This window comes from Pempheris klunzingeri, chromosome 3 (assembly GCF_042242105.1).
Source record: "Pempheris klunzingeri isolate RE-2024b chromosome 3, fPemKlu1.hap1, whole genome shotgun sequence".
Lineage (NCBI taxonomy): Eukaryota > Metazoa > Chordata > Actinopteri > Acropomatiformes > Pempheridae > Pempheris > Pempheris klunzingeri.
In genome coordinates this window covers 7191374-7212500 of record NC_092014.1, presented here as the reverse complement: position 1 = coordinate 7212500, position 21127 = coordinate 7191374, and the positions used below count along the sequence as shown (strand labels likewise).

General features: G+C 39.3%; 1 protein-coding gene and 1 long non-coding RNA gene across 3 annotated transcripts; both read left to right on the top strand.

The window, feature by feature from the left end:
* Window positions 1–4441: 4441 nt before the first annotated feature.
* Window positions 4442–10739, top strand: LOC139199350 (uncharacterized). Of its 2 annotated transcripts, none has more exons than XR_011584121.1 (4): window positions 4442–4534; window positions 4648–4718; window positions 10323–10415; window positions 10532–10739. It is a non-coding gene; the product is annotated as an uncharacterized lncRNA (long non-coding RNA). The 2 variants fall into 2 exon arrangements; XR_011584122.1 differs by having other exon boundaries at window positions 4479–4530.
* A 1078-nt stretch (window positions 10740–11817) lies between these two features.
* Window positions 11818–18012, top strand: LOC139198820 (suppressor of cytokine signaling 1-like). Its single transcript, XM_070827777.1, has 4 exons — window positions 11818–11924; window positions 14484–14935; window positions 15891–16078; window positions 16201–18012. Exons 2-4 carry the CDS (start codon window positions 14711–14713, stop codon window positions 16523–16525), a joined length of 738 nt encoding a protein of 245 aa, XP_070683878.1. The 5' UTR covers window positions 11818–11924; window positions 14484–14710; the 3' UTR covers window positions 16526–18012.
* Window positions 18013–21127: the final 3115 nt, after the last annotated feature.

The following is a 21127-nucleotide window of genomic DNA, read 5'->3' as shown; positions in this document are numbered from 1 at the left end:
ACAAATCTCTGCAAAATCACAACATGCCATTTTCACAGTTAGGCTTTTGTATGGATTAAACCAATGTAACCGGGTGGAAAAGACAGGTAATAGATGAAATAGAAGAACTTATGTAAAGCCATATTGTCTTATTGCAGTCTTGCTGTTTGCACCCATTTTGAGGGGAGTTTGACCTGTTTGATGAGAGGCGGAGTTACTTTTGGTTCAAGAGTGATTTGTTTAACATGGTTGAAGGAACACTGCTGTTGCTGATGGTGAGAGAGAAGGATAAATAGTTCGCTGATATTCTTTGATTTCCTTGTTGTCACTGCTTTCTTTTATCCCCTTTCTTTAAGGTTTTCAGTGGGATTCAAATTCGGGACTGAGACGGCCACTGAAGGACATTCCAGGAACGATTCCTGAACCGAGCTTTGGTTGCCTCAGACGTATGATTGGGATCATTGTCTTGCTGAAATTACCAAGCTTGATTTTACGCACCGATGGTATCACATTCTTCCTCAATGGCCCGGTAATTCAATGAATCCATGATGCCAGTCACACAATCAAGGTGAGCAGTTCCTGCAGCAGCAAAACACCCCCACAACAGGGTGGACCCACCTCCATGTTGCACTGTAGGGACGGTGATCTTCTTGACAATGGACTTTTACGTCTTGCGTCACACATAACTTTGATCCATGATCCATTCACCGCTCCGTAAAACAGCCTCACAGAACTCTACAGGTCTGTCCACATTCCTCCCTCCATGCTCAAGTCAGCTTCTTGTGTTCTTTTTGGTCTATAATGGAGGAGGTGGTGAGTCCTTACTAGTTCAGCGATCTTCTCATAGGCTGTACTGATGCTTTAGTTCCTGCCCTCATTAGATCCTCCTGCAAGTCTCCGACAGTAACATGGGAGGTTTTCTCAGCTGTTGTTTCCAAACGTCTGAATCCTTTAGGAGAAATTTTGCTCTTCCTTCCACACCGGGGAAGGTTTTAAACGTACATATGATGTTGTTGACCATGTCGTCTCTTTGACCTTGAAGCGCCTTGAATATCTTCTTGTAACCTTTGCCTTTTTGGTGTGATTAGAGGATTTCATATTTAAAATGTCTTTTGAGGCAATTCCTTTTTCTCTGCCATGTTTGCTAGAAGGGTTGGAATCTGCTGATTTTAACATTAAGAACAAAATGAACTAAGGCAGATCCTGCTTCGTTATATATGCAGTGTTGTTGCCCCGGGGGTCAGAACCCGATAATAAGATGAATAGAGGGTTTCAGATATTATGTTATTATTACAATTAAAGTGATTTTTCTCCATTTTTCTTTGTCTTGCGAAGTGCTGGATCACTTTAGCAGCTCTGACCTTTAAAAATGATCAAAGTGAAACACTCTGAGAAAGGAACATCATTCTTCAGTTAAACTGCTCACACCTCATAATGCAGCGTGTGACGAGGGGTCTGGAAAAATGCAGAGTTCTGGATCCCAGACCTGGAGAAGAAGTTGTGAATATGCATAAATAAAGCACAATATGGACAAGGTATATTGGTCCACGTACCAAAAGTTGATCCCTATTTTTTTTTTTTCAATTAATTGACGTTTAAATCAAAAGAGCACACATAAAATCAGGGCCATGTAAAGTCCAGGATGCAGCTTTAATCATTCAACCAAAGGCAAGACTGCATAGGGTTGAAAAGCAGAATGACACAGTCCTCTTTCAGGTGAAAAGTTACATCCTCAAACAATAAAACGCAGCTTTGCTCAGTTCAACACGCTCAGGGGTTTTCTTGCTCATGTCCAGGAAGCAATTGTGCTTTTAATGTGTCAGGAGCGTCATGTAATGTGTAGGAGGTTATGTGTGAATGACAGAAATCTCCCTGCCTCTGTCAAATACTTGAACCTGTGATGTTACAGGATTAATGTGAGAAAGGGGCAAAAAAAAAAAGGTGCTCATCTGTCACCTGCCCACAGCGGCGAGCAGTCACACCAGCAGTGATGACGTTTAGAGGTGCAGATGCATTTGGTGAAAAGACCCAGTTGGTGTTGGTGTAAGAAATCATATAAAACATACGTACTAGTTTGAGTTGTTGCACCAAACAGAATTTTACATTTTGATTGTAATGATAGTTATCTCAACCCACTCGATTTTATTAGAATTGAGTTGAGGAAAATGTATCGACATGCACTTTTTTTTTTTTACATCAATCAGGTGATCCTGTAACATCCTGAGGCCAACGGGCTGAAGGGGAGGCATCTCTGGCCTGTTTCTGAGATTAGAATATAATCTCAAATCTAAATTCACTGCTACTTTACATATATTTTACGTTTTTAGGGGGTCATTTTCTAACATTTTGTGGGACATTTGACTCATATTTTTCTGGTATTTTAGTAAATTTCTTGGATATATTAATTGTAGATATATCAGATATTTTTCCCACAAAATTAGTATCTCTATCTGAAGTATCTGAAAAATTCTTAGTAAGCTATCTGACAAAAAATTGTAAGATATTCAAAGAAATATATAATATAAGAGTGAACTAGAAGTTAAAAAACAGACTTTGACTTTCAATTTGTGAACAGAAAAGTTACAACCGTGTTTAGCTTCTCGATCAGTGTTCAGGCGTGTTTGGAAACTGCGTATAAATGTTGGTCGTCAGCGGGATTATACAGTCAACAAGTTACAGAGTGCACACTGGTAGTGCTGGAGTGACACTGTGCAGACCTGTCCAGGTTGTTGTCCCTCTCTGTCTCACACTTCGTCTTCATCGCTGCCAACACAGAGGTGATGGTGCAGTTCAGCTGTGAACGAGGACCGTGGTTGAACAAGTGGGAAACACAAGAAAAGAATTTGTGCCGTACGTGGAGCTTTGCTAGTTTTTTTATGTGTGTGCACCAAATTCTGTAGAAAGTAAGTGTGTTTTAAACAGCACTTCCTTTCAGTTTATGGATCAGCCACAAAACAAGACTTCAGGCCGGCCTGAGGTTCAATGTTGGTGGGGCGCAAATCTGAATAAACCGTGTGTCGTCTTCATAAAGGATCTTATTTTACCACCAGGAGTCCTCTTAAATGGAGCTTCCTCTGACATGAACAAAGAGAACTTCTAACCTTCTAAACTAAAGTTTCATGAATGAGCTCCTCAGCAGTTTGTTGACCCGTGACTGGTCGGTGTTAGTGAGAATTAATATTCCACCTCTAACTTCTCTGTCTTAGGATCTACCTTTAGCTCTACAATGTTTTTTTTTTAGGAGTTTTGCTCATCATAGTTGAGTTTTTAGGAAATTATGAAGTAGTCTAACAGAAATTAAAGGGTTCAGATTTGTGGAGTCAAGTAGCAGCCATTACTATCTTGGGGGGGGGGGGGGGGGGGTCTTTAAAACGTCTTCACACATCTTTAATTAACGGAGAAACACTTGATAACTCAGGTAAGTTCAGCTGTATGATTGTCTATAATTTACAACCACACTAGGTTTTTTTTTTTTTTTTGTCAAACAACAAGCATAAAATAAAATTTCTTAAAAACTCTTATAAACTTCTTAGAATCATGGCTGCATTTGAGATTCAAAGAAACATCAGAGCACAAGAGAGGAACACGGTGCCACGATCAGTGGCGGAAGCACTATTCATCTCATCTCCTGTCAGGTAAAATTAGCAAAACCACACTGTAGATATACATGCACAAGTGGAAGTTCTGAATTCAAAGTTTTACTTCAGACAGCAACAAAATGTATTTAGTGTGAGTATCAACAGTACATTTCCACAGTCAGTGTTTTTTATCATTGGATTCCCATTACTGCTGTATTAATGTGTAGGCAGCACTTAGTGTTGTAGATTGGTTGTGCAGCTAATTTGAACTGGCAGCTTGAAAATGAGCTGATCATATGTTTTTTATATAAAAATATTGATCTAAAGAAATAAGTAATTGTAATTGTAGCTGTTGTGGACTAATAAGTACAATATTTCCCTCTGAACTGTTGTGGAGTAGAAGCAGCATAGAAGTAACATAAAATGGTACCTTGGAACTGTAAAGATGCTTTTATTTGAGTAATAAATACACAAAGTGTTTTTCAGGTCATTCCCAAGTTAAGTACCAGCTCCTTTACAAAACAAAACAAAAAACAACAAAAATACATTATTTATTTGTTTAGCCATATTTTTAACTTTAAAGTCCCTGAAATGAAAATCTCCTTCCGTAGAAAGAAATACCAATGGCACTGTCTCAAAAATAATACGGAATATTCAGGAAACTAGTAGGAAACTAGGTTACCCATAAACCAAAGCGTGAATGTGTAAAAAGTAGTTTTTCATGTCTGCAGGTGGACATGCCTTCACATAAACGTTAACGTTGCGCTCTCTTGTGGCTGAAAGGATGAACTGCAGGTATCAGGATCATTTCTACTGCTTGAATAACCACCAGAAAGCCCCGCCCACCAGCCCACAGCCTATTGGCCAGCTCTTTGAATATAAGCACATGATTGGTCAAAGTGGTGCTGTACGTCACAACACCCGGAACTTAATGTACACATGAAAATATTGTATAAGTGACCCCAACCTGCAGGTCGGTAAGTGTTTTCACCACGAAAATCTTCATTTTAACGAAGCCAGAGGCTGTGACGTGACCGTGTGAGACAGAAGAAACCATTTAATGTGGCGTTTTTATTCAAACTGTCTCCAGTGATGCCGATTTCTCCCGTTAAAACGCGGATCCCCATCACCAGCTTTGGTCATCTCATAACAGAGGTGAAGGTAAGAGCAGGATCTGACTTCTACAGTCTGCAGCGGTGGGACCAGATCAAACCACCACTGGTCGAGTCATAGAATTAAAATATATCCGTTTTTGATAGACAAATCGATTGATTCATTTAGTTTTTTTTTAAAGCAAATAATGACTTTATCACTTCATTCTCCTTTTACTTTTAATTTTCCTCTGATGAATTTTATTAGGTGGAGCACCTGCTTTTGGCTTGGTCATACAGGATAAGATATGATAATGAGATGAGGTTGTAATGATAAATTGAGAGTTAATTGATTTCCAGCAATACAAGAAATAGACCAAAGGTAGGAGACAGGTTTGCAAAATATTTTAATGAATTAAATGCAGCACAACTAAGAAATGAAGGAGACTCAAAGACTATTGGCGGTACTTCATATACTGCAAATAACTGTGTGTAAATCTGTGTGTGCAGAAGCAGAAGGCTAATAGGGATGCCAATACTACCATACTTTTAAGATTTAAAGATTAGGAAGAAACAACTGATATGTGCTCTAGTAAATGAATGGCAATATATCATCATTATGTAAATATCTGTTATTGACACCTGAATTTTTTAAACTCAAAACATTCACATTGACGTTGGTAGTTTTCTAGTTTTTACATCCATATTTACAGTTGTGTTTGAAGGGAATGCTAACTCCGATATGATAATATGGTTTTATTTTTCATACTTAAACAATACATATTTATCACAGTTTCAAATCTTTCTGGTAAGTCCTAAGTCTTATTTGAAGTTATATCTTAAATTCTTCATTTAACTGTCCCTCTGTTTAATCGATTGATCTGTTATCTCTGTGATGTAAAATTGGCTCTGTAACAACGCAGTGATCTCATCTATCAAAACACTCCAACATGGTGACACATGTGGGTGTCACAGATTTGTGACAGGGGTGTCTGATGTGCTCATTATGACATTTTTACAGCGTCTGATCTCGGCTCCATCTAAAAGGAGACAGATCTTGTTTCCATGGTAACCAGACAGTCAGCCAGTGACTAGTCATCTGAAGTTGAACGATAACTGCGCCCTGTTCTCCATATATGTTTACAGTCTGTATGTTTCTGTCATCCTGATTGATACACCATGTTGGTCTACTCCGTTCACTCGACATCTGTCACACTTTTATTTTTCCTTCCATTCAAATTGATGATGTAAGAATAGAGGGTGCTTTATACTGCACAGATTGTAAAGCCCCTTGAGGAAAATTTGTGATATTGGGTCATATAAATAAACTTGACTTGAACCCTCTCTTTCCACAGCGACATCCGTTCTGGGACTACAGACGTCACTTTTGCCCTTCATGAACATCAGGCTTTCAGTTTCCACAATGTCATTTTTTATCTCTAGAATAAGCGTTCTGAATATCTGCAACAGATGCCAGGAAAGCAAATCCCATTTCAGATATTTGCAGTCCAATTGTGACTAGTCATAACTTTAGTTTCAGGTGCACAGTACCATTCAAACGTTTGGACACACCTTTTGCTTTGACAGCTTTGCACAGTCTTGGCATCACACTCTTTTCCTCAAAGCAAAAGGTGGCTGCTTTGAAGAATCTAAAATCTAAAACACATTCTGGTTTGTTTGACATTTTTTTTGTTTACTTCATAATTCTTCATTTGTTCCTTCATAGTTTTGATGTCTTAAATATTAATCTACTATGTAGAAAATAATAAAAATAGAGAAAGAACATTGAATGAGAAGGTGTTTCCAAACTTCTAACTGGTACTGTACATAATGAAAAAACGCATTCCACACTGTGATTCTAAAATAAAATATATTGCATATAAAAACCATTGTGATCAGTAAAAATGTCATTACAGATATCCACAAGTGGCATTTTGACTGGATACCATGCAGAACTGCAGATAACCACAATTGTATTTTACTAGTAAGAATGTAACTCTGGATCAACAAAAATATAATGATAAATTCCCAAATGGTTTATTTCAGTCATGAGTAGTAACAACTGGATTGTAGATATCTGAAATAGAAGCTTTTGCAGAAAGAATTTACCAAAAATAATATTGTGGATATCTGAATATTGGAAAGCCCAAAGCACATGAATGGAAAAAGTGATGACATTTATCCCAGAAAGCAAGTCATCTTAAATGTTTTCTTTTTAACTGTGAAGAAGTGAATTACAGATATCTGCAATATATATCCAGTCCAGAAATTGAATGTTAAAACAACCACGTATAGTTTTAAAGGATCTTAAATTTAGTTTGGAGTAGTACAATAAAAGTTACAGCTGTCTCGAAATACAATTTCTGCTTGTGCAAATGTCATTTTGGATATTTCCAATTGTCATTCTGACTAGTGAGAATAGACTTTTGACCAGGACGTATGCTATTGTGGATATCTTAAATGTAATTACAGATGGGAGCGCGGTTTGATCAACTGTTAAAGCTGCATGCCGTAGGCTACAGTTTAATGTGTAGCGCAGCAGCTGACACACATAATAGACCTAGACTCTCATCCCCTTTCATCACTGCAGGGTAGGGACCCCAAAATTCAGCTGAACCAAACTTTAAAGGCCAAGCGGACACATAAAAGATCATTTTGCAACACGCTGTAATCTGCAGGGCCGCTGCTCTGTAGACACTTTCACTTGTGTGGTTAACTTCAGTGGAAAGCGGATTTACAATGAAACTCTGCTGATGAGCTCTTAGAGCACCTTTGGTTTAGTTTTTTTGTTGTTTTTTTTATTTGGTTTCATGTAGTTGAGCCTGTATTGAGCTTGAGATAAAAAAGCATTTCCTCTGTTCTCTGCTAATACTCCCTGCAGAATAAAGCGACACTTCATGTTACTATATATTACAACTATTTTTTTTGTAATCTTAACTGTCATGACACACACACACACAGATCCTTTTGAAGTAATAAAATGACATATGGGAACACACAGATTTAAGGTTTTCAGTTAAATAAATGTCCATAAAGTCATCATCTATCATCAAATTAGTTAAAGGCAGTATATGCAAAACTGGAGAAACTTGTAAGAGTTGGTATATATGAAAATATCCCACCACTCCCCTCAGGCTGTCTGTCACTGAGCTCTGATTTAAATTTTGGCCCCACTTTCTCTACCATAGTGTGACTAGCTCACTAGCTTTAGCCTTGAGGAAGACTCTGGCCAGGTGCGATGGATCCACTTGCGGCGTGCGCGCAGGTAGGCAGGTCAGCTGTCCATTAATTTGATTCAGTCTGACTGAAATGATTGAAGTCATTGAGTGAGCAAATATAACAGAAAGTGCCTCTAGAACACATATGTCAAACTCAAGGCCCGCGGGCCATATCCGGCCCGCGGTACAATTATATACAGCCCGCGAGATAATTTCATGTGACTATTAAGAATGGCCCGTCGGTAAACAGCACTCCCACCTCTAATACTACAAATCCCACAATGCACTGAACAGCTGCCGCGCTAGTCAGGACCCGTGCAGCAGCCCCTCCTCCCGCAGGTATAATGACACACCGATCAGCGGATCAACTAGTTTCCACTAGTACCTACTCAGCTCTACTCGGCGTAGGTACGGAGTAGGTACTAGTGGAAACGCGCCATTAAGCTAGCCCCCCCAAAATAAATGGCTAAACGAAAAGTGGACTTTGAAAACAGAGACTTTCAAAGCAGGTGGGGGACAGAATTTTACCTGTTTGTTGATATCGGAGGTAAACCTGTGTGTCTTGTTTGTGGAGCTGATGTGGCTATAATTAAAGAATATAAATATAAGACGACACTATGAGACAAAACATCAGGATAGTACAGAAAAGAAAAAAATTATTTCAAATTCTATTTATTTTATTTAGGAAAAGTTGTTGAAGTTTGGCTGTTTAAATTCATATTTCTGGATAATATATATATATATTATAAATATTATCATTATTATATTATATTATATACTATAATAAAAGAGTCACTATTAGAGTCTTCACTAAATGTTGAGCCCGTTTGGCCCGCAACCGTGTTTTAAATTTTGGCCCTTTCTTTGATTGAGTTTGACACCCCTGCTCTAGAAGAAGTCGCAGACCCTACCTTTAACACAGTGGCGACTGAGCCTATGAAAGCCTTGAGTTTGCAGAGAAGGAAGGGGGGAGTGGCGTACTGCTTTCTTTGGTCTTTGCTGATCTGACAGTAAACTCTGTGAAGGAAATGTTTCACCACCTCAGTCCTGAGATCAGTCTTTTAACTCCGCCAAAATTACTCCATGCCCAAATGTGGTCATTCTACATGTGCCACAAATATGCGTGAGTCTTCCATTGGCTCTCTGGAATCTCAACAAGGATTTATGGCTATTCATGCTACCCCAGACCATGTAGGAAACTCTAGGTCACCATCAGCATGTTTCAGGAGACAGTCTGTTTTGGAGTGTCACTCCTTATCTGGAGGACGGCAGCCAACCTGAACTACGATCTCACAGCTATGCCTGTAACTGTATACAGCAGGATATGACATGTTAATTGATGATCTTTACATGTCTTGTTTTATTTAGACAGAGCCTAGCTAGCTGATACCCGCTGTTTCCAGTCTCTGTTTCCTTTCTCAGCAAGATAGCATAACAAGCATATTCCTTAACACGCGTTTGAAGTACTTAGTGATATCACTGTTTTGTATTTAATGTGCTCAGCATCATAAAAAACAAAATTTCCTGTCAGCAGTTGTGATTTTAAAAAAAAGTATATACTTCTGTGGCAGCTGATGTTGGAGAATTGAGATATTTTGCTATTAATCTCAGCATGTGCATTAAAAGATAAAAAAAAATAAAAAATAAAAGCGTGAAAAATTTCAACTAAGGAGAATTAGAGCTTTAAGATTTTTATTGCACACTCCACCTCTCATGGGATCCAGACTGTGCTGCCAGCATGTCGAGATGATTAGCTGGAGCTCCAGCTGATGAATAATTCAAGTTAATCTAATTCAAAGGGTGTGTTAAGTGTGACTTGCATGACCAGAAACCAGTTTGTTATCCCACTCAGCCAGTCAGCACACTGCCTGCCTCAACATGCAAAATGCTTGATATTCTGGTAACACGTTCCCGTCATTGTTTCACATTCATTCTGACTCTGCATATTTCTGACTTTGCATGTATGGGCTGGGAGCAGGACAAATATACTGTTTTATTATAACAGATAACAGTTTGGGCCTTCGTTCACTCGTTCACGAACACCAATGGTGGGACAGCTGCCGTGCAAGGCTTGGAGCAACCTTGGGTTCAGCATCCTGCTCAAAGATGCATCAACATCAACCCTGTAATTAGTGGACGACCGGCTCTAACTCCAAAGCCGCAGCCTCCTGCACAGCATCGAAGCCTCTCTTAGTCTTGTGGTTAACTGTTTTTACTTTCATTTTCACGTGTGGGTTATCTTATTTACTACTTTGTTTTTGTATGAATGACTTCGTGTCCTTAAACGCGCCGCGAGTTTACTTTCATGAACTGTACTACTTAAGTAGAATCTCCTAAAAGCTACACACATTTTGATATAACGTGATAACATGACAAAATGTGTAAAAATATCATGTAGTCTGGGCATAGTGCTTCCTCTTACTGATTATATGTGTGTGTGTGTGTGTGTGTTTCAGAAGCAGCTGTTTGGCATTCAGGCTCCAACTTCTGTGGAACTGACTGGTTGGAGGAAATACTTTAATAGCTACACTATGCAGGGTCGCCGAAATGTACATAATACACACAAACTCACACACAGGCTGCATTTAAAATGAACATATTTCATTAAGTTTTTACATATCAAGTCCCCTCAGTCAGAAACATGTGCTTCTCTGCTCTCTTACAGTATGTCTTGGCTACTTACGGGATCTTTGCTCTAACTGCAGCTGCCTACTGGATGCACAGACAGAACAAAAATGAAAACCAGACGTCCAGCTCTGCGGCCTGAGAAGTTTTATTTATGACAGAAAGAAGCAGAAGGAACTTTTACCTCCAAGTGTGGGGAAGTTTAAATCTGAACTCTGTACCCCCCCCCAATAAATGACGTGCAAATACTCAATGCTGTCTGATCATCAGTTATATAACGAGAAGTCACACTGGTCACCTTGGCAACAGAGTGTGTGTGTGTGTAGTAAAATGTTCCCCCCACAAGATGTTTATCGGCTCCAGAGGAAAAAAATAACCAAAGCACCATTTTTTATTTTAACATACTGTTTTGCAAGACTTGTTGCATGAGTAAGAGTCGACAAACAGGTCGAACCCAAGACTGCGAGTCGCTTCATGCTGGGTTTGATGGACAATGTTCACCATCTGACAGCATTAAAAATTAGGGTCTTCAATTTTTTGCAATTTGAACAATTCATAAATGCAACCAATGTCTGAGTCATGTCTGAGCTTGTAGATGTTGTTTAATTGTCTTTAGTGTAATATGCTATTGTTGATGGCTTTGTGTGTGCTTTCTGCATCTTTTACACGTTTTTCTCTATTATTGTGCTATAAATTTTGCATTTTATTAACCAACAACGATCTGCAATGTTCAAGTTAGCAAATAGCCTATAAGTTATATACAAAATTATTCGTTTTTGTGTTTGGGGTGAACGTGCTATGAAATTGCTCATAGCACGTTCTCAGTTGCTCAATTCCTTGTCAAATAGTGCTCAAATTTAGTTTGTATCTAGTAGTTGTGTGCAGCGTTTTCACCTTTTCAAGCTTTAAAGTCATTGAGGATTCGTTATGTTTCATATGCTGAGTGCAAGTTCCTGGAATTCAACGTTTCACATTCATTTCTACGGAGACGATGCTTTGCGTAACTGATTATTGAGATGAAGGAGAAGTCCATTCAAAAAGTTTAAAGACATAAAATCCTTTTAATCTTGCGCATTGAGTGTATTTTGCAGTTAACCCTGTTATTTGCGCATGTTTGAAACACGAAAGAGCTGGGATGTATTATTAAGTCATTTTAAACTCCGCTCACACGCACTAACACGCACACGCGCTGCTTGCAGATCACGTGATTTAAGGGAATCCGCAGCAGACAAGAGTGAAAGCGAAAGTACGGCACCTGGACGTGTGTGTGTAGAAAAGAGCGAGAGAGAGAGAGAGTGTGTCCTCCTCCGAGTGAAGCCGTCACTGGAGGGACTGTTTCTCTTTGTGTGATAAACCAAGAGGATCTGAGATCTGAGTTCTTCTGAGGAGATGCGACCCTCGGCTGGACTGAAGCTCACTGCAGAAACAGACAAGTAAGTAGGCAAAAACTTTGTGTGGTAAATGATTGCAGAATCAATTATTGATTAACTTATGCTAATTCTACGCCTGCAGTGGCAAATGTCATAGATCTGAACAGGTAAACTCACACTGATCAGAGTTGTTACTGTGTAACTTTAGTAATAGTGGATGATTAAAGACAGACAAATGAACACATTTTGATTTCTGTTAGGTGTGGAAAAAGTGTAGCAAGCCCTCCCAGTCTCATTAACTCATAATTTTAGAGCATACCCATCCCAGCGTCATCAGCATGTTCCTCATTAAAACTCCATAATATGTCAAACGTGCATTCAGCTGCTAATGACTTTAAACTCATGCAGCGCAGCCTCCATCAGTATTTGGAAATTTGGATATACTTGTTTTTCGCTGAGATGTTTCTGAGCTCCAGAGGTGCTGAAGTGCAGACTTTCAGCTTTAATCTCAGGCTGTTGCCATCCTCTCTTTCCCCCGCTACTCTGCCAGCTGTAAACAGGGTGCTGCACAGTTCACCCAACACATGAACATGTAACCCTTCAAACTGAAAACTGAGCCTGTAACAACAGACAATATTGTTTTACAACGCAAAGAGAGCCATATAACTGATCATAGTTTAAACACGGGCGGCTTCTTCAGAAACATGTAATCAAATCACAGTTAACACAATTTTTTTTGCAGTTTTTGTTTACTTTTGTTTTGCTTTGTTGCTATAGAGCGATTAAGACTACAAGTCGGTTTCATACCTCCATGTACTCTTCAGCATTAGAGTGAAAAGTTAAAGCCAGAATTGAAAATAAGTATTGAAAAAGGGGAAAGATGAAGAGAAAAAGAACAAAAATGTTTGTCAAGCAGTTTATTTTATTGCATTTTGGTTGGTATTCATGTTTGTAAGTAAAGCACTGTGATCGAAGTTATGAATAATGTAATGAATGTTGAACTTGATTAGTAGAGCATTTTTCTAAGCAGAACATAAAAACAAAATTAATCAATATGTTACAAAGTGCTTTACAACATAAAAAACAAAACAAGTAAAACAAGGATTATGGTCAAAGTATACTTAGAACCTTATATACTTATAATATACTATACTTACATACTATCATGCTCATATTATTGTATTCAAGTATAAGTATATTGTATAAGTATTTGTATTTTAAGTTATCTTTCATATCGAAGCACTTTGTGACTTTGCTCTGAAAGGGAATTTATAAACAAACTTTACTGACTTTTAATGAAAACTGCACAAACAACGCACTGATTTAATTTAGTTTTTTATGTCTCATTTGACTGAGAAAGTGAAAGCATTTTTTTTTTAACTACATCCGCCCTTCCCAGTGACATACAGGCATATGGTTTATTGTCAGTCACATGACCTCTGACTCTGCCTCAGGTGCACACACACACACACACACACACACATAGATTGGATTACATGTGCTGTAAAGGTATGCTGTAGGGTAAAGGTAAACTGGTACTCGTACAATAACACTGTATCAAATGACAAAGTGAAAACAATGCAACAGTGTGAGGAGGGGCGGCGGCTTGTAGTCGAATCAGCAGCTTTATGGAGCTTTATAGCAGGTTTGAGGTCAGTTTAACTGTCCGGCCCACAACTGAACTGTTTTGGTTCACTGTCGCTGCTCTCATAGTGTTGTTTTCAGCTGCAGAAGGCAGTAATTTTCAGTGGAAAAGCTCTAAAAGCCCACTCTCCACTACCTGCTAAGCCCCAAACAGCGAACACACACAGTAATGCACTGGAGCATTTAGCAGCTACAGATATTTCCCTCAGGAGTGGGGATGAGAAGAACATGCTCCAATTGGTCCAATCCATAGGAATTGTATTCTTCTGAGTTTTATCAATCCCTTTTATCGATGCTGACAGCTGCACATCGCAAAACAAATTAATAAAACGTTGATGCCACTGGCAAAGACGGAGTCATAGCAGAGAGGAAGACACGGTCCAAAGTGTGGCCTCTGGTCTGTAAAATGATCCTTTCAAGGCAGGTGTTAGAGGACAGTTAGTGGATAGGGCACGGAGAGCAGTAGAGAAAGTGGCGGCAAACGCGAGAGGAGCAGACGAAAAGTTTAGCAGTAAATGTGCACTTTGTTAAGGTGATGCTAAAAACCGAGTTTTTTTCCACGCAGAAAATCGATGAGGAATCATTTAGGGAATTGATAAAAGAACGGACCAATAAACAGAACTGATGACTGCACCGGTATCAAAAAAATCGTATTAGTTCCCATCCCTAATCAGGAGTTTGAAGAGACCAAAAACAGAGCTAAAACAGAGCAAATATTTTGCTCATATTTATCAGGTGGAAACAAAGACTCAAGATCGAACATAATAAAAATGATGCTCCGTAGCTGCTGGGTGTGTAAATAAGCAACTATTTGCTAACAGGATCGCCACATCGACTTGAAAGGAGATTATATGTCAATGCTGCATTCACAGCTGGCTTCCAAAATCAGTATTTGCATATTTAAGTTGATGTAAAATGCAGTGTAGAGGTATCAAAGATTTTCATGGTGAGCGTCTGTGTTACCTTTCTGTGTTTCAGCTCATGAACAGATGACAGATGACAGCCTCCATGCCCCACTAGCACCTTGATGTAACGTTTACGAATCTAGATTAAAATCTCAAGCTGTCGTTTAAGCAACATGAAGTCTCACAGAGGGCTGAGCAGCAGCTGACCGAACAGGAAGGAGTCAGTGATGGAGGATCTGCCAGACGAAAGTGGAGGAAGTGGTGCAACAAGTGGTCAAGCGGAGGATTCTCCTTTGTAGGATGGTCAGAGACAGTCTTGACAAAGCAGTAGCACAGAGCCAGGAACAAAACCTTGCAGCTGAGACACAGAACCAAAGTCAGCCCGCTGAAGAACCCACAGGACCCGAACGAGCACAGAGCCCAAACAGAGTCGAACCGGAGAGCCAAGAGCCAACGGAGAGGCAGCTAGATTTACTGCTCTGGAACAAACTCAACTTAGATAAAGAACCTGACACCTGGAGCCAGGTTAGTAATCAAAACTTGCTCACTGTGAATCACAGATTATGTTTTGTTTTGTTTTTGCTTTGGGGTATTAATTTTTAAGCAAATGGCTGGATCAAAATGAAGTCAGAGATCAAACACCAGGATTCTTAAAAACAAGTTAGTTACAAGTTAGTAAAAGTATTAAATCAAATAAATGTAATGGTGTAAAAATTATAACATTTACAAGTACAAGTGAACTCCAAACATGTGACACAGGTGTTGTACATGTTTTTTGTGCTGTTTCTACTTAGTTGAGAATATGAAATACATTTCATCACTGTTTTTGATAAACATCAGTGTTTTTGATATGAATGGCGCTGATCTGCATTTAATCATTTCCCCCACAAAATCTCTGGGGTTATCACTTCCTCATCGGTTGGAAATGAGTGAAATATCCAAATTTATCTCTGGAAACTGGAAACAGAGTCTGAACTCAGGGCCGTGTGTTCAAAACTGTGCCAAACGTTGTTTTTAATAGCAGTAACAGTGTTGTTATTAGTTATATAGTGTAGCATCTCTCAAAACAAATATTAAATAAAAAAAATAGTTTTCAGTTGGTAGTTGAATTATGTCTCTGAGGTCCAGCAGCCATTTGACTTTATTCAGGGAGCCTCTTGCAGGTTTCCTTATTGCACTTTTTGTGTAATTTACAAAAGGACTGGAGTGAGAAATTTGTCACAAGTTGTCAGATTTCATTTTATTACTTTTTACCAGCCCTGCTTAGTGTCTGCAGGAGTTCATTTCATGCTGCATATACCTCCAGCAATCTTCACCAATAGCGCAGCCTGTGTATAGCCTGAGAAGCAAAACCCAGGGGAAAGAGATCTGTAATTCACTTTACATACATTAAAAGTGTTCTCCGGATTCTTGAGGGAAGGAAACCAGCAAGTGAAACCAGGTGTGCCGTGTCTGATTTTTACTACCTTCTCTGCTGTAGTCAGTGGCTGGAGCTGATGCTGAGAGCTTACCCACACACATCCGTCCATTCACCAGCCCTGCGGAGTATAAACTAGTGAAACACACTTACCTGCAGCTCCAACACAGTGGTTACTACTGGGGCTCAATGACCATGGAGGAGGCACACAAAATACTCACTAGTGCACCACTGGGTACCTTCCTCATCAGGTAATCTATCACTTAATGCAAAGGATTATTAAACAAAATACGCCACGTGTTTTAAACTCCAGCCAGTACAGTTTATTGAAATTGAGCTAATTGAGTGACTGTATGCGTCTGTGTTGTTGCAGAGACAGCGGCCAGACGGATGTTTTCTTCACTCTGAGCTACCAAAGCGATGACGGGCCGACTAGTGTTCGCGTCCAGCTGAACAACCTGCTCTTCAGTCTGTATGGCAGCCACAGGACTTTTGCCTCACTGTTTGCTCTGCTCACTTATTACACCGGCTCGTCGTGTAAGTTGACGGAGCCCTATCGCAAGCAGCGTCCAGAGCGCCTGAGGCAGATATGCAGGAGGGTTCTTATACGCGCATATGGAGCAGGAAAAATTAGCACCTTACTTGGACTCCACCCGGAAGTTAAAGACTATGTTAATGCGTACCTTTGCTGTATTTAGACACACAGATGTTGTTTGTTTATTACAAGTATAAAAAAAAAGTTATTTGTTATTATAAGTAGCACTGTCTTTGATTTGCAAGTTTTTCAAGGGTTATTTGCACACATTATCAGAATGGTACATCTAACAGGATATACATGGTACATGATATTACTTTGTAATTAACACATTTTATCTATGAATGCATGACATGTTTTGAACAGATCCTGTGTGAACTGATGTGCCACTCCCTATATGATACATGTATGTAACGTTCATAAAGAATGTAAATTCTGCTGCTCTATAAAGCTGTATTCATTGATGTTTGGCCACTAAAGGGCAGTATGTAAGCAGTTTTTTTTCTTATTTTGAGATGAAAATGTTAAATTGTCTCTTCTTTCTTCTCTGTTTAGCCATGTTTTAAAGCAGATATTTAAAAAATTGCATCTTCTCTGCCTTTTTCACCCCTTTTCAGAAGTTTGCATGCCTAAATATATTTTTAACCCTGTTATATCGATATTGTGAGTCAATCATCTCGTTATCTCTGGACAAAAGAGTCAGTTTCTGATGATAATGGATTGATTATCTCATTATTTTGGGAAAACAATAGATCCTTTTCCTGGGATGATGGGACAAATGACTAATTTTTGTGAGAAAGCAACTGATTGTTTCCTTGAGAAACAGGGAAACCTGAATAGAGTGAATTACTTGCTACTATGAGACAGCATTTTTGTTATTTTGTTTGTTATTTATATAGATCAAATAAAATTATTGGTGCCATAGTTGCTGTGGGCTTCAGTAGTTTTGGTCTCCACTAATGCCAAAAAAAGTATCTGTTTTACCAGAAGTTTAATTGTCTTTACCGACTAGTCTAGACTAGATTACTTTAGGTAACTTTGTCTAACCCTAACCCATGAGAGCAGCTGAGACTTGGAGGCTTCTTGATTTTTCTCTGGACTAATAAGGGGGACCCCTTTCATATCATATGAAGCAATTTGACTGATTTGTAATATATGAGTATTGATTAATGCAGTTTTAATTATTCATTAACACTTGAAATCATTTACATGTGTGGTTACTGTCTTGTTCTGTGAAACAACAAACAATTGTATGAGAATGTGATTTGTAATGTAATGTGATGTGTAAAGAGTGGGATAAGTCATAATTAGGATCATAGGAGGTTAAATGGAAGGAGTTGGAAAATTATTTATAATAGATTGTGCTCAAAGTTTTTGCAAGGGCATTGCTCACAAATGTGCTTATCTTGGGTCACCTGAGTACACATTCTTTTTTTTTGTATTATTCACACCATTTATTTTTATATTTCCTACCATGTGTACCATTTATGTGAATGTAAATGTATGCACATTTCTAATGCTTATGTCATTAGTTTAGTGAATAGACGTGGATGTGTTATGCAATGTCAACATAATATAATTGTTTTATTTACATGTAAAGTCTCCTCCATAATGAATGTAAGATTGATAAAGCTGCAACAATAAAAACTTGGTGGCTAAAAAAGTCTATAGAATATAATGCATGTGAACAAAAGGCTGAACTAAAAAACGTGGGGCTTCTGATCTCAAAATCCTTTAAATACTTTAAAGCAGGGGTGTCCAAACTACAGCCCGCGGGCCAACTGCGGCCCATGGTCCAATTTTCATTGGCCTGCAGGCGCAGGAAATTTTAAAAATGTATTGGAATACGGCCCACACATGGACCTTGCGCTGGACTGTATTGTACTTAGTCTCACCACTAGGTGGAGTAACGGTCTTGAACGAGTTAGATTCTCTATAAACTGAGTAAGCGAAGAAGAACTTTGCTACAGGTGACCCAAAATGGCAGAATTAAGGAAATGTAAGAGAGCAAGTGAGTGTAGAAAGTTTCAGATGCGGTGTGCGATGAGAGCACAGCTAATAACTAATGACGATCACTTTTGCGTTACGGAGGAGCAGCTTGTTCTTAGCAGTCTAAAGAGCACCATGACAGGTGAGGATGTTTTTGAAGCTGTGCCAGGTGCAGTTGGCATGATCGGAGTTAAATGGGACGAGCTGTGTGGAGGTATGAGGATGGGGCTCCAGCTGGGACAGGCGAGCGCAAAGGAATCTACGGTGTCCGCCGAGGGGCAAGAAATTAGAGGTAAGGCTTCGATTCGGCTGGTGATTCGAGCACCAGGGCTCTAGCACAGACTATTTCAAGCTTCCCTCTCTGATGCTGGTGCTGGGGGGTGCTCTACCATTCTCATGTGCGCTGGCTAAATCTGTGCTGCAGCGGCTTCATTTCCAGAGATCAGAAATGGACCAGTTTTGAAGAGAGAAGGAGCTCCTCATGAGCTCAGTGACCCTCTCTGGTTGGCATTTTTAGTGGATCTCACTGATCACCTGAACACACTGAACAAGCTTGTACCACAACTAATAAATGAAAGCCCACTAATGGAAAGGCGTTTATTTTTTTCTTGAATCATATTCAGTTATCAAGCAGAATTTACCTACATTTGATTGATTTTTGCCAACTTTAATCTACTAGAGGTGAGGCGATATACATCACCTCTAGTGGATTAAAGTTAGCAATATAGCTGACTTCTAGTGAGTGGCCCAGCCCTTTGTATGTTTTTCTGTATGTGGCCCTCAGGGAAAAAAGTTTGGACACCCCTGCTTTAAAGTAATGAGGTAAATTGTCTTTTCATTTTTAGACATGCTAGAGATGTGGCTCTATGGATGGTAATGTTGGTGTGCCAGCCCACCACTTTGATCTAAACTGAAACTGATCTCAACTTTCACAGGAATGAAAGGAACCCCTCATCCATCACTGTATCCAGTTCTCTTTTTACATCCATTGGCTTTGAACCCAATTTTACATGGTGGCCAAACTGTGTAATTACAACAATGGTGTCTGTCAAGTGATCCCATTGGGCCCCAAAATACTTTTTTCCATAGACTTACTGTGTGAAAGGCGTTCTGTGGATACATTTTTTGAGAGTAACAACCCTTACAGAATGATTCATTTCACCATCAGAATTTGATTCATTCAGTTCAATAACATTTGGAAAGTCTAGAAGAGCCGCACAATTGAATTGTTTTATCCCCATTCAAATTAGTGCAGGGCTAACCAGCTCGACAGGCCCGAGAAGCTAATGGGCATACTCTATTGCCCCAACAATGCAGAGGATTTGGGTACATTTACGCCCAGGAAGTCAAACTTTTTTAGCTTCAAAGGCCACCCAGTAACTTTCATAGGAGAGAATGGAGCCCCGCCTTCAACACTGCATCCTGTTCTCTTCTTACATCCATGGTATTGACAGGTGGGAATGTGGCCCATTTGGATGGTTGACTGCAGCAGCTGCTGACAAGACGATGCTAACACTGGATGACATTATGTCATTGTCATTATGTCAATCTGACACATCGTCCATTATGTCCAATGCAGTGCTGACACGGAGAAGCTGCGTTAATCCACAGACACGTCTCTGGAGAACAGACATCTTGTCTGCAACCATATAGTTCATGTCTGCAACAGAGGAGTGGTCAACACAAGCCATCGTAACTCTGGTTATCGAGGTTGGGTTGATTGCAATGTAAGAGGCTAAACTGGTAACGACAGGCAAACAACCCCGAACACTAAGATCACTTCGAAATAGAAATAAAGTCTTAAGTGATATAGACTGAACAGCTAAAAGTGCCGTTGGAACTGCGAAAGACCAAGAAATCAGAGAATGAACAGGTTAAAACAGAGCAACAAGGAAGGCAAAGTAAAGTAAAAGTAGCAGCTGTTGATCTCACGGAGATCGTGGTGAGCATGGTTTCAATACAGCAGACATGCCCCTAGCATGTCAGAGCAGATGATACTGCTTACTTTTTCAGAAACTTTGAAACCTAATTTTATAAACATAGCGATTTTTCCAATCATTCAGTTTGGCTGGGTCGTTAATAACGCATTTTTCTGTGGTTTGACAATCACAAAACACACGTTTATTATTGGTTTACATGGAAGTATTTCAGTAGATTTGGTGCAGAATCTCAAATATATTTCTGCTAAATCCAATTGTAATATCTAAGTAGTTGTGGGGGGCTGAAGAGGGGCCCATAGCTCATTTGGGCCCTGGGCCCCCCTAGTGGGTCAATCCGACCTTGTATGAACTGGGCTCTTAAAAGAACAAGAAAGCCTTTGTACCAATATACAAATATGCGCAGTTGAAGCACACACACACACACACACACACACACACACACACACACACACACACACACACACATACACACAGTTTTGATGTTTCTTAATCAAGTACCAGTCTTATGTCATGTGTTCCACTTCCTGTCCTAAATCTGACTGTCAGTGGCCCCTTTAGTCTAAATTAGCCCTGCTCCAGGGACACACACACACACACACACACACACACACACACACACACACACTTTTCCTGCCCTCAAATTATCTCTGTCTCATTAACCTTAAACATGTTGATGTAAAACCATCACCACTGTGACACATATAATAAAGGCTACTCCAGTTTATTTGCATAGCAGCACCTTTAAAAAAAAAACAAAAATATGAAATATGAAATATGAAAAAGGGGCATCAAGAAAATATCAAGTAAAATAAAAAGACATAAAAAGAGTATTTTTT

Excerpts from the sequence above, each read along its gene's own strand:
- LOC139198820 (XM_070827777.1), top strand. The coding sequence starts at position 14,711 with ATGGTCAGAGACAGTCTTGACAAAGCAGTAGCACAGAGCCAGGAACAA. Across the intron at positions 14,936-15,890 it reads AACCTGACACCTGGAGCCAG|TCAGTGGCTGGAGCTGATGC; the intron begins GTTAGTAATCAA and ends TCTCTGCTGTAG. Across the intron at positions 16,079-16,200 it reads CTGGGTACCTTCCTCATCAG|AGACAGCGGCCAGACGGATG; the intron begins GTAATCTATCAC and ends GTGTTGTTGCAG.